Source organism: Thermobia domestica, chromosome 3 (assembly GCF_964235325.1).
Source record: "Thermobia domestica chromosome 3, izTheDome1.hap1.1, whole genome shotgun sequence".
Lineage (NCBI taxonomy): Eukaryota > Metazoa > Arthropoda > Insecta > Zygentoma > Lepismatidae > Thermobia > Thermobia domestica.
Genome location: NC_137456.1, coordinates 321322256 through 321342886, shown reverse-complemented (window position 1 = coordinate 321342886; position 20631 = coordinate 321322256). Strand labels below are relative to the sequence as shown.

Sequence of the window (20631 nt, the reverse complement as noted above, 5' to 3'; positions counted from 1 at the left end):
ATGTTGATGACGTAACGCTCATTCCACCTGATGATGGTGATGTCACAGAGGAAGAAAGCAATGGCGAGGGTGAAACAGACAATCATTTGCCTGGTCGTTTATTACGAAGTGATGTGGAAGTTAATTTCAGTGCTGCCAGCAATGATACACATGCAAAAGACAGAATGACACAAGGCGAAGGATGCCCTTCTAAAACCAAACGGCGAAAACTTGTATCCTGCTTTCAATGGTCATCAGACGATAATACATTTATAAACAAAAGTGGAATGGGAGATACTGAAGAAATAGTTCATACAGGTTCCCTTGTTGATCTGCAACCAGTAAAGTACTTTGAAATGTTTTCACCGATGGAGTTATCAAACCTATCGCCGAAATGTCAAACTTGTACGCTCTTTAAAGGAATCATGTTTTGAATGTCACTCCTGAGGAAGTAAGGGTGTATACTTTTGCTTACTGTTTATTTGTGCCCAAAATACATTAGAATCTTTTTGGGAACTGAAAAGTGATACTCATAATGAATTAGTAGCTAGCAGTATGAGAAGAAATCGCTTCTTAGAAATTCAGCAATACCTCCATCTTTCTAATAACTTGAATCTACCTAAGAATGATAGGTTTGCCAAAGTAAGAACATATCTTGATCTTATTTGTAAACATTGCCTTAGTAACTTCTCACATATTGCTTCTAGCTACATATCTATCGGTGAAACGAAGACTCTATACTTTGGCCGTCATGGGGCCAAGCAGCACATTCATGGAAAGCCATTGAGGTTTGGTTACAAATTCTGGTCAATGGCTAAGCGATCCGTATATCTGATTTCTTTTGAACCCTATCAGGAGCCAAGTTCGCTAAACTTCCTTTCCAAGATTAGTATGGCCTTGGACAGGCAGTTTTGTTGGAGATGGAATCACGCCTGCCCAAAGATTTACGCCCATACAACTTTTACTTTGATTATTATTTTAGAAATTTGTCCCTGCTCTCTATTTTATCTAATCATGGAAATGGTGGAACAGGAACAATGCGTGAGTGCCGCTTGCAAAATTGTCCTGTAGAAAACAGTAAGGTACTGAGAAAACAGAGAGAGGAGAATTTTCTTTCAAGACGACCGAAGATATGTTGGTTGTCAAATGGCATGACAATAATATTGTTACCTTGGCGTCCAACTGCCACAGCGTGCTCCCGGTACAGATGGTTGACTGAATTGGAGTTGTAAATGGTAAAAGAAACAAGATCTCAGTTAGCAGTCCTTCTGTTGTACAGAAGTACAATAAATACTGTATATGGGTGGTGTAGATCGCTTTGATGAAAACATCCACTCCATGCGTATTGGTTTTTGAGGTAAAAAGTGGTGGTTTCCGCTTTTTGCTCTTGGTGTTGACACAGCTTGCCATAACTCGTGGCTTTTGATGAAATCGTCCAATAAAGAAGAAAGTTTGACCTACTGTGAATTTCATCGTTTTGTGGTTCAAACATATTGTAGTGTTTACGGAAAACAACCAGGGGCAAGCATACTTTGTGGAACGAAAATGCAGAGTAGGGTAGCAGATAACGTCCAACTGCATTGTAACACCAGTGATCACAAGCAGGAAAAAAAGTCCAAAGAAAAGGTGTGGTCTGTGTCGTAAACACACTAGAAATATGTGCAAGAAATGTAATGTTGGACTCCATATTCAGTGTTGGTATAAATTTCAACTGAAAGTGACTGTACTACTTACAGAACTATATTCACAATAGTATATGTTGTAGCTATACAATGACAATGTCAATAACAATTTTATTCGAATAGGAAATATACTTTTATCGTTTACTACATGCATGTATTGATAAATACTGTTTAGTGATCTGAGTTGCAATTGTATAATAAAAATTAGCACCAAAAATAAGGTGGCATCTTACGATCATTATGAAGTACATACAAATATTGTTCACCAAACTAATGAAGATACTTCATGACAGTTTTTAATAGCTTCCATTGATAACAGATCCAATGTAAAATGATTTTGCATATGTACTTTAGATAAGAGTCAATAACATGTTTTGTATTTCTATAATTTGTTTAAATGCTAGAAAATGGTACCTGTAATGCTCAGCGTCCCTAAGAGGGGACACCCCCTCTAGGTCCCTTCAGTCGTTTCCGTAATTTTTTGCACGTCCTTTATTTATAGACTCATAATAACAAGATTCACTTGAAACCAGGCCAAATCATCATTAAAAATACGTATGGGCTTTGAAGGGTTAAGCGTTAGTTCCACAATGTTGAGGTCGCGGGTTCCACTCCCGGTGAGGCAATTAAGGAAATTTTTATAATTTTCAATATTGATACTTCTGATGAATACTAACGTGAAAAATATTCTATTTCTCTGGGTCTCAGAGTTGAGACGACTTCCTTCACAGGTGAAATGCCAACAACACAAAATTACGTCATCCGTATCAACTTCATTCGTACTGTCTGGAAACGGTACATCTTTGGATAAGAATTGTTGAATACCTAAGGGCTAAACACGTCCTTGCTGCTGTAATATTGGCCAAAAACGAGTTCCAAGGAATTGTTCCTTGCTGAGCACAAATTGCAAAGTGATCGAACTTACAACTCTAGTCATGAGAATGATCCTATTTAAGATATCACCTCACTTTTCTACCTAGAAGAAGAGCGAAACAAAATGCATTTCTGTTATCAGCTAACAAATATTTATATTCCATTTCTTGTCATAAAATGATAATTCTATCTGTAAATCAATAAACGTAATAATATTATTGCGTTCATTTGTAAACCTAAGAAACATGTGAAATATTGTATATCTTTTCTATTCCTATGAACAGCTTCGACTATGTGTCATTTTAATCCTTCTGTGGTAATAATAATAATAATAATAATAATAATAATAATAATAATAATAATAATAAAGGAATAACATAATTACAATACCAATTACATAAACATTACCATTCCATACAGAAAAATTAGTAATTGCCACGACGGGATTTGAACCCAGGTAGCTGCAATGGTAGTTTCCTGCTTTCACAATATTTTTTTAAAACAAATCGCCCCAACCTGGGTATTATTCGTCACCGATATTCGATGTATTCCAAACACTACAATGACATAAACACAGAAATACCGAGGACAGTTAAAATTCCAACCTTGCTCTTCAGAGGAATTCGAATCTCTAGTGGATTGCCCCTCATGATCAGAAGCCGAACGCCCGGGATCACTGCTCAATTTGCCACAAATTTGTCACATGAATATAAGAAAATAAACTAGTGTTATGGAATATAAACACAGAACTGTCTATTTCTACACGTGTTGATACAATTCAAAGATGTGAAAATAATTTCTGTCGTCTTTCCTTTTTTTTTTACATTACATGTTAATGTAAAGAGGAATTGTAATGTAAATCAGGACCATCCCTGAAACCGATGGCGTAGCCTCAACTTGTAAAACGTTTCGTGATATTTACGTCATTGACGAAGGTCTATATAACTTGTTTTTGAGTTAAACAAGGAAATCTCAAGTAAGTCATTGTACTCACATACACCCAGGAATAATGCGTGAGTAATGCTGCACCATGACAACGCGCCCGCGCATACCTCACTCGTTATGTGGGAATTCATGGCCAAAAGCAACATGGCAACGGTCTCCCACCCTCCCTACTCCTATGACCTAGCTCCGTGTGACTTCTACCCGTTCCCGAAGATGAAAGTCGCGTTGAAAAGGCGACGTTTTGACTCCATTGAAGACCTCCAAGTGGAATCGCAATGGGTCCTGAACACCCTGTGGAGTTCCATTGGTGCTTCCTCCAAAAGTGGGAACATCACTGGGATAATTGCATACATGCCGGAGGGGACTACTTTGAAGGTTACGGAGGACATTACGATGTAGGTATAGTTTTTTGAATTTTATAATGATTCTCGGATATTTTTGGTATATTATATATATGTATAATGAGATAAACAGTGTTTCTACTAATACAATATACGGTACCTAATTCTATTTAGATACACAAGTATTAAACATTTGCCATACCCATAGGGACTCCTATACAGGCTAGCTCCCCATAAATACATCTTTCAGGTAGCTTGGCACTTATCTGGCTAAGTCCTGGAAGAGGCGGTTTGACATGTTCCATGGCCGCTGCAATGATGTATCTAAAATTAGAATACAGTTATTTATTTGTTTTTCTGAAGCGTTCATTGTTTCACATCTATACTTATTTATTTTTTATTGTGTATTTTAGTCTTTTGCCAGGAGCTAGGCTACAGGCATATGATTAAATCTACATTTTTGAAGTGAACCACTACAATTGGAATTCAACCCAGGACCCGGAACACCAAAGACACACGGCTGGCGGCTAGACCAACGATAAGCATATTCATTATGAAAGAACTAATGGAGTCCCCAGTTCTCTTAAGAATGCTCTCCACCAAGTGAACTTTGTGGTGGGCAAACACCGTGTGCGTGGGTTTTCTCGGGATTCTCCCGTCTCCTCCCACTTTCCTCATTCCACCATTTCATTCATTACTCATCATCACCGTATCCTTTAGCCTAACCAGCATAATCGTGGGACGTAAAACTCAAAGATTTAATTTCATTTTCTCTTAAGAATGCGAAGCTACAAGTCTTCAGTTGACATATGCATTCTATTCTAACTTAATTATACAAGGATAAGTCACTCAATATTCTGGTACACAGCATACGATACAACGAAAAGAGGATAACATTCGAAGTAAAGCTCCTCGTGTTCGACTCTCTGCAGCCACCTTGACCCTTGTCCGGGCAAGATATTTTTGTAATGTAGACGGGCAACTGGGCCTTACCAACTCGATATGTTCATGACTTTAACTTTGACTAACGATAGAAGAATTCAGAATCTTATGTCATCGAAATATTTATGGTTATTGAAAAATTCGAAAAAAAAAAATCAAGCAAATGGGCCTGGAGGGCCAGTTTGCTCGGATAACGGTTAATAGCAGTTTCTCGATGCCACGTCGATGCCACGTATTGTAAATACAGAATTCAGTTACTCTTGTTTCCACTTCCTGTTGGTTGGTAAACCATTGTGATTTCAGATAGTGCGTCATGGACCGAAACAGGTAATAATCTGAAGGGACAAGGTCCTAACTATATGTCGAGTGTAGCAGTAATTCAATGTCATCAAATTCCTGATTTGTGTGTGTGTGTGTGTGTTGTTCTGCTCCGAGTGTGGTTGTGTGTTAACCTGTTGCAGCAGAGACAATTTTCTGATGCCCGCTTTGTTTTGTTTTAATAACGAGAAAGGGCATATAACGTACCGAGATTCTTTCTTTTGCTTTTTATACAAAGAAAACGCAGAGGAACGAAATTGGGTAGAGACTATCTCGGTGTAGAGAAAAAATTGGGCGAACAAACAAGAGACAGAGGGTTGGATTTTTAATATAAACCGAAAGGACTAAAAACCAGGCTGTTTCGCTTGCGCGACGATAACAGATTTTATCAAGGCGTGCGGCAAACTTAAAAATTACTTAATAAAATAAAAAATCTCAGAAGAAAGCAAGTTTTATATATAAGTAATAATTGTGTAACCGTTTCTCCAACTTAAACTTAACTTCTTGGCTTCATCAGACAAACTGCCAAAAATTATATTTCGCTAAGCTTGTTTAAGATGTACACTCATGTCCAAAATGATTGTCACATATCGATAACTGTCTTCTTGTAACAATATAATTTGATTATGATTAGGAAGGTACTTTTAATACTGGTACTATGTTTATAATCGGGAAATGTATATATGTGGTAAATTTTATAGGAAAAGAATTATAAATACGAAAATTAGAATGAGTAAAAGAAAATGTTGCTAAATGGACAATAAAGGACTATTTTCGTTTTATTGTTCTTATTTGCTGCTCTTTTGACATGAAATTTACCACACACATGTCTTTGCCGATTATACAGATACTAACTTTATACGAGATACTGGGCGAATTCGTTATCAAATTATATTTCTACAACAACATATTTATAGACATGCGACAATAATTTTGGACATGAGTGTACGTACGTGAAATGCCTAAAGCGTATTTTTCTATTTATTTAGATTACTGATGATTTACTGTGGCTTAAGAGAGAAACTTATAGCAAATCTTACTAACCAGAAGTATGTAGTATTTACTTGATTTTATTATTTTGATGATGTCAATGGGATGAATGTTTTTTTTTTTTTTTAACTTTTTGTAGGCAGCTTACGAAAACCTTGGGAGATGTTTTACCAAAATGTTTGAAGTAGTTGGTAGTTGGTTTGGCGTTAGTTTTTTTATTAACGTTAAACAAACAAACAAACAAAATCTCCAAAGATTCAGATGCACCAATCGATAGATGTTTTTTGACCTGAAGATATTGATATGCATGAGTATAAGAGCTTTTGCGTAATTTTTGAGAAATGCAAATAAAAGTATTTGTAAACTTATTTATATTAAAATTTCTTTTTGAGAATTGCCAGTTATTGAGATGAAAGTCAAGCTGTAATATTGCTCATTTATCTCTTCATCACGATACTACGATTTTAGAAAACTACGTCAGTTATTGAGATGAAACTAATGCTGAAATATTCTTCCATTAAGCTCTTTGTCACGATACTATACTTTTTCGGGAAGTATGCCAGTTATTGAGGCGAAACAGATACTGAAATATTCCCACATTAACCTATTCATCAGGATACTATACTTTTCGAGAAGCATCCCATTTATTGATGTGACACTGATACTGAAATATTCTCTCATTAAGGTATTCATCGGGATAGTATACTTTTCGAGAATAATTCCAGTTATTGAGGTGAAACTGTTATTGAAATATTTCCACATTAAAACTTTTCATTACGATACTAGCAGCAAGACAGTTCATGGAATGGTTAACAAGATATAACCCTAAATTTTCAGATATAATTTATATATCACTACCAATTATAATTGACATTTGTTATTTTGCTGGAAGAAATTGTTATTTATTTATGTACTGTACATGTAACAAGATACACTGTTAATCAGCAGAATATATCTACATCTATTGTTATCTGCCTTTCCCTATCGACAACGCGTATTTCTTTGAGCACATAATACTTGTGAAATTCTAAAAAGAACTGAAATGGTGAATTTTACATTGTTCTCTCCTGTTGATATCCTTACATAGACGCAAGAAGTAACATTCGATTAATTTTAACAAAATGAGTCAAAACTGTCTTAAAACTCTAATCTTACCCCACTTTACTACTCCACTCTGGTTTTCTCTACCCTACTCTATTGTACTATACTAGGGCCGCGGTGGCTCAGTGGTAGAGTGGTGTAGAGTGGTAGAATGTTCATTGGTGTAGAGTGTACTCTGGTTCATGGTCTCCCTGGTTAGATACCAGCTCGTGCTAGTGAAGTTTGTGGTGGACAAACACGTCTACGTGGGTTTCCTCGGGGTTCACCCGTTCCTCCCACTTTTTTATTCCACCATTTCATTCATTTCTAATCATCACCGTCTCCTCAGGCTGTCCGGCATAATCGTAGGATGTAAACCTCAAAGATTTCATTTCACTTTCCTATTGTACTATACCATTTTATAACGGTCTTACTTAATCGATAAGCAGCGTGTATTTTAAAGTTTATCCAGCTAAAGTTCAAATATAACTACAACAAAAGAGAGAAAGGTTAAAGCAATAAATAAGAAAATATAAAATATGGAACAAGAAAATAACTCAAAACATAGTAATGAACATATCATGTAACATGGGAAATTTAAAAAGTAAAACCTTAGAAGACTACATATTCCAATCTTACGGAGGCACTAAATTCCGCTCTAAATCTCAAAATCTGCACTACTAGAAGTGAGACCTAAAGTTAAGGGTTGAGTGGAAATATTTTCCTCTTTCTCTGTGAGATTTAGCTTTCACCAAGGATACGGTTGCCCAAAGACGAGCTTAAGGGAGTAATTTGCGTCTATAAGATTATTTGATGGCAGAATGTTTTCTTCGAATATGAGACAAACTCGAAAATGTTAAATTTTAAGGTGAGATAGTTGCATTTGTAGGGGAAAAATGATGTATTTGAAAGGGATACTTGTAAATATGAAAGGGAGGATTGTAAATTTGGAACAGAGAATTCTAAATTTGGGAGGAGAGTGATAAATTTAGAAGGGAGAATGGTGAACTTGGAAGGAATAATGATACATTTAAAAGGGATAATGGTAAATTTAGAAAGGAGCCTGGTAAATTTGAAAGGGAGAATGATAACTTTAGAAGGGAAAATGGTAAATTTAGAAGGAAAAATGGTAATTTTAGAAGGGAGAATGGTAAATTTAGAAGGGAAAATGGTAAATTTATAAAGGAGACGGGTAAATTTGTAAAGGAGACGGGTAAATTTGGAAGGGGATGGTAAATTTATAAAGAAGACGGATAAATTTGGAAAGGAGAATGGTAAATTTGAAAAGGAGAACGTTAAATTTGAAAGATTGCGCCGAAGACGTTGGGAAAGATGGTCACCCTAAATAGGAATCTCGTATGTGCTAGTCAATCAAACATATAGACTCCCATGGCATGCAAAATGTTAAGAAAATCTTGCTACGGATCAAAATATACAAGCGTAAACTACCAATAAATACTTACAACGTAACGAGACTTAGAACACAATACGAAGCAGCTATCACAGGCCACACAGACGGTCGGATCACAAACTTTAACTTGAACATTTCTGGAAATGAAAGTAATAATCTTACTGTAGATGGCGTAGGCGATAACTATTATCTATAGGATGTCCCATCAGTGAATGTCATGGGCAAACAACGATGGGAGATATATGCTTTTTGTCCCTTTTCTCCTCCTCCTTTCGGAGATACCGCTTAAGATGTGAATTCTGAGGTATTAATTGGTTTGATAAACCCACAAAACTCTTATGTAGTCTGTTTGGATTGATTTAATTAAATTTAGCGTCCCATTTAGCCCCGAAGCTATATGACAGGTGGCCCTACAGCTTAACGCAGGATCCGAACCATACCTTCCGCTAGGAACTGAACCTAAGTCTTCTGAACAATGAACGCGTACATTAACGATGTAGCCACGAGGGAGCTTGACCCAGCCTCTTTGCAACATGCGTACAACAACATGACACTCGATATTTGTGCGATAATACGCATCATAAATTAACAATGCACAGCATAGGGCGTCAAAAATGCTGAGTGGTTCTAGCGATGTCCAAATTTCACGTTTATCTTTGGTACATTTCGCGAGATAATGAAATATTAATAGACTAGCTAAATACACTGGATTTGTTCGTTACAAATATTTTTTTTTCGAATATGTTTTACAAAATCCCCTAAATTCCACACTTTGGGACACACTGTATGCAAGGCGGATTCGGAAAGTAAGGTTACAATGACTAATGTTCATTAAAAAAGGCATACTTGTCAAAATATTTATTACTACATATTTATTAGTAAGGTGTTATTGTTCGACATACCTGTCACCATTGTCCAAATGCCCGTTAAGTCGAAATACTAGCTTCTGTATCATACACTCACAGAATACTAGTACTTGCTGTTGGAACCACATTTCAATTTCGTTTCCGATCTCTTCATCGTCGAGGAAGTATTGTCTAGGAAGAAGTTTCCATAATCTAGAACAAATGCGATGTGAACATCTGCGGATCACTTACCTCCTAAATGTATGACGGAACACACTTCACACTTGGAGGGAATCTGAATCGGCGTATGTGTAGTCATTCTAAATACGTGTTAGTCACATTAGACTTGACATAGCGTGAACATCTGCGCATCACTTACCTCCTAAATGTATGACGGAACACACTTCACACTTGGAGGGAATCTGAATCGGCGTATGTGTAGTCATTCTAAATAAGTGTTAGTCACATTAGACTTGACATAGCATTAAACAAAAGCTGCGAGAATGAATAGGAAGGCTGACAGTGCAAGCCAGTATAGCTTACACGCAGGTGGAAGAAAATATAACTTCTTTGCCTACAGAGGGTGTAACTTTATTTTATGGATACGCTTCGAATTTAACGGAAATATTTGGTAATAAAGTTATTAATTAGATGAACTCAAACGAAGTTCGACCGAAGCTGGTAATATGAAACAGTTTTCTTCAATCAACATGGTAGGTACCTACATACTACTTACAAGTATGATACAAATATGTAAGACATTGAAGTTACAGGAGATCAAGAATCACAGATCTGGTCTCCTGCTGATGAGGAGCTTTGTCCTCCTTCACGTTGACACTAAACCTCACACAAGCAACAGCAAGACAATGGAAGGTCCTTCAGCACCCATGTCACACCATGACCTGCCCCCATGCGATTTCATGTCTGAGTAGTTACGGAATATTTTAAAGGGAATTCATTCTCGATCGAACTATAAAATGCAAGGAGAGGGTGAAGGATCATTTTACCGATTGACTTTGTCAAGAGACTGAATATAAAATCGGTGCTAAGTGCCAAAATGGAAAAGTTCGGTTTAATGTAAAAATGTGTCCTATGTGCCTAACACTGCTCAGTGAACAAAGGGCTATCTAGTATTCACTGTGGGAGCAGTTCAAATAATCCCCAGAAGAATACTGTCTCATCAGTTCTGAAGTAGCGTCTGGGCTATTTGCTCAACATTTTCGTTTTGACACTTAGCACGGATTTTAATAGTCAGTCTACAATTATTTAACAAAGGATTTTTCTACTGATGTCACTGGAAAAACTTGCTTCTTTGATGGAAAATGTCAACACGTGAGCTCATTCCCTTCATTATAGTCTTTCATTGATTTTTACTGAAAAGTGAAGGATATTATAAAGGTTTTCCCTTCAGCATTTCGTAAATGTAACCCAGTGGTCGAAGTGAGACGGTATGCGTGGTATGCCATACCGTCTCTGGTTTTTCACTGATCAAGACAATATTTAAATAGCCGGTATGTTGAGTCAAAATCATAATAAAACATGCCGCCTTTGCTTTTTTTTCACTTCGAACACTGGTGCAACTACTATCTGAATTTTAATGTACCGATGAGTATGACGACAGTAGTAGTGTACGCATGCAGTACAAGTGGCACCATGATGCATAGATGTGGCCGTGAGAAATGTATAAATTTACGCGAGGTTACACAATTGAGCATTAGAAGTGTAGTAGGACTCATTGCATCCTAGTGCTATAGGGCCTTATGCAGAGTCGTTTTGACGTTTGATTAACACCATACTACGGGGTTGACTAACGGATGGTTATCAAAATTGTATTCAGAGACTCTGTTTAAGACGTAGCATTGGACGAAATTAATCACATGTGACTAATTAATCTAGAGCAGAGACTAATCTTTTACCCACGGTTTAGCGTGCGACACAACATTTCGTATTTCGTAATTCATGTATTTTCATTTTTACAAACTACGCATGCGCTTATCTACTTTTCTGTAGTTGCCACATTTATTTTACTCACCGATGCATTGGGGTTCTACAAGTTAATCATACTCAAATCATCATTTTAATTGTACTGAAAGTAGACTCTGAATACCAAAAAGTGTACTTTCCTTAGTAAAGAGTTAGTATAAATACTAACTAGTCTGTGACTAACGTTCAACTAACGCATTTCTCTGAATACCGCCCGTAATATTTATACCGGTTGAAACACTTATCATGATTAGAGATTCAAACTGAACGGAAGACATGCGTAAACCCAAGGTCGAGTCAACCGGAACCAACGCAATGTCTTAAACTTTTGGCCAACAGATCTACAAATCATCAACGGTTACTTGAGACACTCTGGGCCTTATGCAGAGTCGTTTTGACAAATATACTAAAGAGTTCGACTTACATATGTTTCCTGCAGTAGTCAAGTCTTTAGTATGACGCTAATCATTCGTCAAAACGACTCTGCATAAGGCCCTCTGTGACTAATTGTACTATTAGTCAAGGATCCATCACTCATCATTTTCGCTCCTGTGATTACATGGCAAGTGCCAGCTTTCTCACAATTTTTAAAATATATCAGGTAATGAGATAAATATTGCCATGCAAAATACATTGTAAATATATATATCTTTCATTATTCAATTGTAAGTTGAATACATTTATTTATATTGTTGGCAGGCCCGTATCCAAGGGGGTCTAGGGGTGGCCGGGGCCCCCTAAATTTTTACCGCCCCCCTAAAATTTTCACGGTAGGCTTGCAAATGAACTATAATATGGTTAGATTTGGACGCCCCTAACTTCTAATGGGTTCCCCCTACATTTTTGGGCTGGCTACCGGCCTGATTGTTGGGTAGAATTACTACTGTATTACTTGAAACAAATGCTCTTTTACTTACATCAAAATAATTATTAGAACAGAAATATCAAGTCAAAAAAGGTGCAACAGTTGGTTATTTTTATTATCATTGAATAAAGGTGATGCTAAATTGCATGAAATATAAATGGCTTTCACTTCACGAAAAATGAACAAAAACACCAACACGGATAAAATATGAAAACCCTTTATAAATAGTTCGCTTTTATGTGGTATAGTATGCTATAATCTTGTACGCAGAAAACAATATCTCAGGTAAGTAAATAAACTAGTATTGAATGCTATTTAAACATATAGACTAATTCATATTTATGCATTTTCTTTCCTAATCAATTCTTCTAATTGTCTTTTGAGAATTTCTAGATGATTATTCTGAAAATTCTAAATTATTGTAACTAGGAATTACAAACCTCGCCTTCAAAAATCAGAATTAAATATTAGCTAATAACGAACATTCACTATTTGTTCCTCATCCATTTTGATTCATTCATAAATTACTACAGAACTTAGTATAAGACACTCAACCACGCATCCAATCGGCGAAGTACCGCAAAACGACATAACTGACACCAGTTTTAGCTTACGTTATGTTCATAATTAGATTGGTAGATGCCAAGCAAAGAATGTTTTCTTTTGGGTACAAGCCCGAATAAGCCTTCCGCAACCGACCAAAACCTCGGAAGGTTTCTGAAAGACGGATATGTACACTCATGTCCAAAATGATTGTCGCATATCTATAACTGTCTTCTCGTAAGAATATAATTTGATAATTATTTTGTAGGGTACTTTTAATACTGATACTATGTGTATAATCGGGAAATATATATTTGTGGTAAATTTCATAGGAAAAGAATTATAAATACGAAAATTAGAACGAGTAAACCAAAATGTTGCTAAATGGACAAGAAAGTTTTATTTTCGTTTTATTGTTCTTATTTACTGCTCTTTTCACATGAAATTTGCCACACACATGTCTTTCCCGATTATACACATACTAACATAAAAAAGACCAGGCGAATTCGTTATCAAATTATATTCCTACAACAACATATTTATAGACATGCGACAATAATTTTGGACATGAGTGTACCACCCGGAGCTACAGTCGGACCTTGTCAGTTGCATTATAAAGGTAATCCTGAGCCCTGCTCGAGATTAGGATGGAAAGTATTAATGCAATATAAAAATTTGGCCATCTGAATGTGATAATGGCATTGCAGCCGAGATTAAACAGGGATTTAGGATTTAGATTTCTGGGCTTTCGGCATCTAAGACCATTTAGCCCTTCACGCTTTGAGGGATGACATCCCTCGCCGAACACACAATCCGGGGGTAGGGAAGGAAGAAAGGATTGGGGAAGGAAGGAAGCGGCCTGGAATCTGTAAGTTAGGTACCACCCCGGCATTTTCCTGGTGTGAATGAGGAAAACCTCATTCAGGGTGGAGGGCCTGAAAAAGCGTGTTATACTTTTCCGACCGAGTGCTCCCACCGCCAATCGAATCCGGGACCGCTCACACCGAAGCCGAGAGCGTTGGGCACTACGCTACACGGGGCCACCCGCGATTAAACAGATCAGCATGAAATGTCCAGTGCTATTTGCATTGTGGAGGATTCTACTTTTCAGTCACCAGAAAGAAGACTTTGGTTAAAAATCACATGGTAAAACTAAAATACATTGGGTCTCCATCATGTTAAACAAGCCACAACCACTTTGGAACTATTTTTCATTTTCTCATGTTTGTCGATTCTCCTAGTTCTCAGATAGTCATTGACAGTGGGTGTGGAAACAATAGATACACCAGAGTTACGGTGTTAAGTACCATGGTGTGGGGATGCAATTTGGAAAAGTGGTCATAGGGACCTCATTTCATGCGATGAGAACATTAATGCCAAAATATATACATATCAAGGAATTCCAAAAAGCGTAAATATCCTACTTTAAGACAGAAAAACATGCGCAGGACACTGTATCATACATCAAAATGATCTGCTGGAAGAGTTGAAACTCCGAAGTAGTCTAAACAATCTCGTACATGCATCTTATAGGAAATGTTTGCTATCTTCTAGACTACACTTAAAATTCCGCAACAGTTACTCTGATTTGCAAAGAAACAACATTTGCTTGAGGCACTCTGTGACTAATTTTATCATGTATCATAGGATATCATCGATCACTTAATACACACCATGCCACTATGGTTTAAGATTTACGTGCTGACAATGGGGGTTTCACCAAATACTTCAGCATCAGGAATACAGTATTTTCTGCCTTGCACTGGTACGTAGCAAAGCCATAGCACTCATTCTTCTTAGGTCTCTATTTACTTACATCAGGGTAGTGTACTTTTTACACAAAATAGGAAAATATTATCTTTTCAAAAGAATGAAATCATACATACGTGTAAGATGAAAATGGAAGGAAGAAAGCCAATTCGTAGATCTTCTTGCAACAAAGAAATCGATTATTAAATACTTATTGAGGTCATACAGGTATATTAAATTCGTTAAAATTGGAGTTTCCATAACAATTAACTTATTAATAAACAATTATCTTCTTTTTAAAAAGAGTAAAGGACAAATCTATAAATTAACGCATGAAAAGGATTTTATTTACGATGTCACAAGCCGTATTAAGCTAACCAATCAGCCCCTAACAGCAGAGAATATCCTGGAAACATCCATGGATATCCAATGGACGGGGACGTAAATAGGATCTCCATGGAACGTCCCAGGCATCTCTTTGCTATTAGGAACCAAATTTACAGATCAAGGAACCACACGTTTCTTGCCAAATAAATGGAAACTCACCATTACATTCTATTCTGTACAAAGATTATTCATCTTCTTGCAGTCTAAATTCTTTTACTTTTTACAGTGGCGTACCTAAGGGAAGTTTCCGGGTTATAAGCTTTTCTGCAGGCACAGTCAAAAGCAAAACAATACAACTGGATTTCCAATACTTTTTAAATTTACATGTGTATTTTAATTTAAAAGAACTGCGCATGGAATCAAATAGACCCCTAAATGCGGGTAATATTATATACAGTAGGTAATATTAAGAAAGTAAAATGACTTTAAAAAGAGCTTTAAGCTCGACCTACTGAAAACGGCATCGCGCTGTGTTCCTATGGGAATGATGTAAGTGTTGCCGAAGAGTCTATCGAAAGTCTAAGGGGTTGTCTAGATATAAAGCAAACACTTGATTTAAAAAAATGACATTCTGAAACTGCACGAATAATTTACTTTCTACCACCTACGTTAAAGGTCACTCTTTCCTTAAAAAGTTAATTACAGAACCCATAATTGAATGGACATTTCTTTTCTGACCAAAGGTTGTAATTTAAAGACACCATCGTGTAGAACTAGTCTTCAATATATCACATACAAAAAATCTCAGAAATATATTTCTTCGTTACGGAGATACAACGCTTCAAATAATGCAAAAATGAGTTGCTTAAGTCACGCCAACAAAAACAAGCGTTTTGGCATGACATCACTTCTCGGTATCCCTCTTTCAGCCGTACTAAAAGCTTCAGGGAATCCTTTTATTTCACAGTTTCTTACTGTAATATGAGTACAGACGAGTAGCAGACCGGAATTCAATCGCAAGTTACGACTAGTTAGGCCGGCTATACACTATGAGATAAATCCTAGGAAATATCTTAGGAAAAATGTTACGACATTTCTAGTAGGAAATTCTACCCTTTTATGCCAACACATGAAGATTTCTCCTGTGTGACCAAATGTTGTTGCGAAATGTTGATCCATAGTGCATAGCCTACAGTTGAACAAGCAATTGATAGTGTGAGAATAGTGTTAACATTATTATGACAGAAAAAAAAATAGACGTTATTGAAAAAAAACATTGCTGTTCCATACCTTATCAGTTCCTGCACCACTCGTCATTTTGTCGAGCATTTTTGCTCTTTCACCCACATACGATCGCCGAAGATGATTAAACTTCTGTTTCACATCCTCCGAAGAGGTGCCAGGTTTCACAACGCATACTTGGCCAAGAATGTTTTCCAGTGCATTTTGCCTTGCATGTTTGTTGTGATAGAGCGTTGAGTTTGTATTATATAAAACTGTATGCTCCTCGTATGCACAAATAAGTGCGGAAATAGCATCTTTGCTCCAGCTCATGATTTCCTCTTAAATATCGTGCACAGATCACTTGGACAAATATGATGGCTGACGGGTAAAAGACAAATTTGTTTTCACTTTGTCTCCCTGGTGTCGCTTAAATATAAATTTTGCTGACTTTTCTTTCCGAAGTAGAGCGTGATCTAAACAAAAGAAATCTCATATAATCGTTCAGAACATAGGAAATGACATCCGATCTGATGTCATACACATTGAAATTTTGACTAGGAAAAATCGTAAGATATTTTGTAGGATCTTCCTATAGTGTATGGCAGGCATTAGAATCATCGCATGAGCGAAAGGAAGTGTTCTCCGTAGTCAGTTCGCTCTGAAGTTTTTTTTATAGAGCAATAAAAAAAATCATTGCAAATTCGGTGATTTTGACAGAGTACAGTATTTTCTATAATTTTACGATTACAGAGACAAGCTTAAATCTTATTGCTATACTTCTTATTAAATCTCCTCGCTGTAAGCAACAATTAATTATTCTCAAACAAAACTAGACTTACCTTTAAGTACCTATTTCTAACAGAGATTTGAAAAAACGAAATTAAATAAAATATTTCAGCTTTACGTTTCCACCTTATACTGTCCAAGTTAAAGGAGAGATGTTCGGTGAGAATGAATGAAATGGTGGAATGGAGAAAGTGGAAGGAAACGAGAGAACTCCGAGAAACCCACGCACATGCTGTTGGTCCAGCAGAAAGCTCACTTGGCGCTTTATCAGTGGTATTCTATTATTTTGAATTCCGCCATGGGTGCTGATGAAACTGAACTTGGACTTAAATCGCATCGAAAGTGTCACTTTTCATCTCAATGATCCCGAAAACTATGGATATGACACTAATATAAGTAATTTTCTTTCCTTTTTACAAGTCATCCTCTGCCAATTCTCTCTTGGTGTGCTAAGAGTCTTACCCCCACAGCACATTTCAGTTTGAAAACAATACGTACCAAATTTGGTTCGAATTACTCCAGGTGTTCCAGAATTGTGCTGGAACATATATATACATACATTTTTATATGTGAGCAGCTCGACAGAAAGCAAAGATAATCAACTTTTCCAAACTTTTGAGAATAGTGGTAGAGAAAATTCAATATTCCTATGCAATACAAGGTAAGGACATACTAAACAAGCTTCCCCTGTCTTTTGTAGGTAAAATTTCGATTTTAACCTTCTTACATACTATTCTGTTGTTCATTCTCAAACCATTTCAACAATAACTCAATTTTATCGAAGTGACGCTTATCATTATGTTCCTCCGAGCCGCTAATATATAGGTGAAACATCATGGTTGGTAGAGCCGTTTTCTAGAAAATCACGAATTTTGTTTTTAATCTTTTACACTTATTTTTTTGAGTAGGAAGAAGATTCGAAAAACGGCTTTAGAGAATTTTATAAAGCTTTCAGTTTACAAATTCAGTATGCATACGTTGAACAGTATAGTATCTATGTAAGTGAATATACATCGGAACGGATCAACAGATATACATTCAAAGATCACTGTTTCGAGATGTAGAAGCCATGAAACGTGTGAATCTGATTATTCTCACAAACACTATACCTTCTTCTATTGAAGTAAAAACACAGAGAAGTAAAATAGCATAGAAAATAATATCGGTCAAGGTGCATGTAAAAAACTCCGCTGGTATTTATTTTATAAAAGTAACGGGAGCACAGTGTTAATAACTCACACAAGTATAACATTCCCGAATTTCAGTGTTCTTTGTCATATAGCAAGTTGCAAAATTGCAATGAATTAATACTATGTCTTGATGAAACAACAAATTTCGTCCAAAACGTTCCAAATTTGTGGGCATGTGTTTGAAGATATCACCAATTTGAGTTTAATAATACCCAATTTTCTTTCCTCTAGCAATTGAACAACAAGCATACATACACTAAATCTATCGTTAAAAAAAATATGCCTTTTTATTTCCCTTTTGTTAGCTTCTGGACGTCTCATTTCACCTTGTTACCTCTTAGATGTACCATTTCCCCATGTTAGCTCTTAGATGCACCATTTCGCCTTGTTAGCTCTTAGATGCACCATTTCCCCTTGTTAGCTCTTAGATGCACCATTTCCCCTTGTTAGCTCGTACATGTCTACCCAGGCGCGATTAAAGAATGTCGCAACTTCAGTCGGAATTCATATGAGCTTGTTTTGTATTATTTCCTAACTTCTGTCTTTTATAAATTCATATATGTTTTGTGCAATCCGTTTATTAAAATTACTATCATTTAATTTCACTCAATATAGTTCAGGGAAAGATTACCAAGTAATTTGTATAAAAATTTGCTGTAAAGATATATACTTTTCCTATTTATTAGGTTGATGTGTATGAAATATGCACTTAGCGTCTAGTGGGAAAAACGTCTCAGCAACACAGGTGTGTACTAACGTCATGCATTTAACGTCACAAAACACAGTAAACGTCCAGCAAAAGAAGCTCGCATATTCACAAACTCGTCTCAGCTAAACAGGAATGTGCTAAAGCCACGCGACTAACGTCACAAAACTCCGTAAACGTCCAGCAAACAAGCTGGGATTTCAGAAAGACAGGAGGCATGGCGTTGTTAAATAGAGTCGTTAACTTACCATGTCACAATTGTGAGAGATTTTACTTTACGCCTTCAAAATGAGACATCCTATATGTAGGGAACGGCAAAAAACATTGACAGTACATTTGGGTCAGAAACAGCGAATGAACGCAATATTGGATTGTTATATTTCTTTCCGGTGATACAGCATTCAAAATGAGGTCCGAAGCGACCGATCAATATCATGCTTGAATGAGCTCTTGAGGAACACTGTGGAAGTGGACCCGCGGAAAAGATTTGTGCAGCTGCAGACGAGTTAGGTATACATCATACTGCTGTTGTGTATGACGTATGCAATCCGTAAGATAAAGTTTGTTCCATGTGTCGCACATGAGAGTTAACACCGGCCAACAAAAATCGCCAAAAGTACGAAATAACCTGGACTTTTCTACATCAAGTTGTCACTTATCATTAAAAAAAACTGGATCAGTTACAACAGTCGAAAACGATCAGGACAGTGGCTGAATATTCATCAAAGTCGAGAACGGTTTCCAAATCCTCTAGCTCAGAAGGGATATTGCTGATGTAGTAATCTATGGTAGAATTATCCATCATATTTTTCTTCATCGAGGCGAAGCCATTACTACAAACCGCAGCTATGCTCTGAAGTATCAACCATGCCAAGAGTTCCTATATTGCACAGCAATGCTTGTCTAAATGTTGTTCAATGGACTTACAGGCTTTCCTCGAGTGCAGTATTAAATCCTTCATCATCTACAGTATTCTCCTTATGTCTGTTTCACTACCATCTCTTCCGGCAACTCGAGCACTTCTTGGAAGTGAAGACTTTTCTGATGATTGGACGGTGCAACATGCCATTGAGGACTCCTTTACATCGCAGACTTCTTTTGCCACCGAGTCCAATAGTCCGGACGTGCGTACTTAATAACATTACGATACCAAAAGGACCACTTGAGATGATCTAAGAGAGCATCTTTTACAAATACGCTATATTCTTTATCTTGTACTAATATAACAGACGACGATTCTGGTTTGTGGGGCCAAGGTAAATTTACCGAGCAGCAGGCCTCTGACCACGGAAGGGTCCAAATGGGACACTCGAGTTGCCGAACGATATGTATCAGACATGAAAGAGGATGTGAAACTATGTACATATGCAAATTTATAGCGGCTGAGGGCAACATAGAAAAGCAAAGCAGGAGAGCCGGAAGAAATATGGCCGACCGTAGTGTCCAGGAACACAGAAAGCTAAGGAAACACTCGTTCTACGCGTGAATGGCCACAGAACTACGCGTGAATGGCCACAGAAAATGTTTAGTAGTAAATTCATGAAAATATTTGCTATATCAGTAATTAACATCATGGCTGCCATATTGAGTGGCCATTTTGAATTCGGATTCACAATATAAGAGAGAAAGTGGGTCACGTGGTATATCAAATAACACTGAAAGTTTACCAGTAATTCATCGGTGTTAATCATGCTGTAGTAACTATTGTGAGTTGAGAAGTAACATGGAAGAAGAACGCATATAAACTCTGTGATATAGTATGATGCAAAAGTTAGAGCTTGGAGAACTCTGGTTTGTAGGTATATACAAACCACAGGAAAAGTGTGTTTACATGCAGAGTAGTTGTGAATAA

The 20631-nt window shown here is 36.8% G+C and overlaps 1 protein-coding gene across 1 annotated transcript in view; it reads right to left on the bottom strand.

Annotated features, from left to right (window-relative positions):
* Nucleotides 1–14781, bottom strand: part of LOC145681879 (DNA damage-regulated autophagy modulator protein 2-like) — a 53685-nt gene extending 38904 nt beyond the window's left edge. The window contains exons 1-3 of the mRNA XM_081753483.1: nt 14684–14781; nt 8614–8698; nt 4023–4144 (exon numbers count right to left, since the gene is read on the bottom strand). Of these exons, the coding sequence (XP_081609609.1) occupies nt 4023–4144; nt 8614–8696 (205 nt within the window). The 5' untranslated portion in view covers nt 8697–8698; nt 14684–14781. The remainder of the gene's footprint in view (nt 1–4022; nt 4145–8613; nt 8699–14683) is intronic.
* Nucleotides 14782–20631: the final 5850 nt, after the last annotated feature.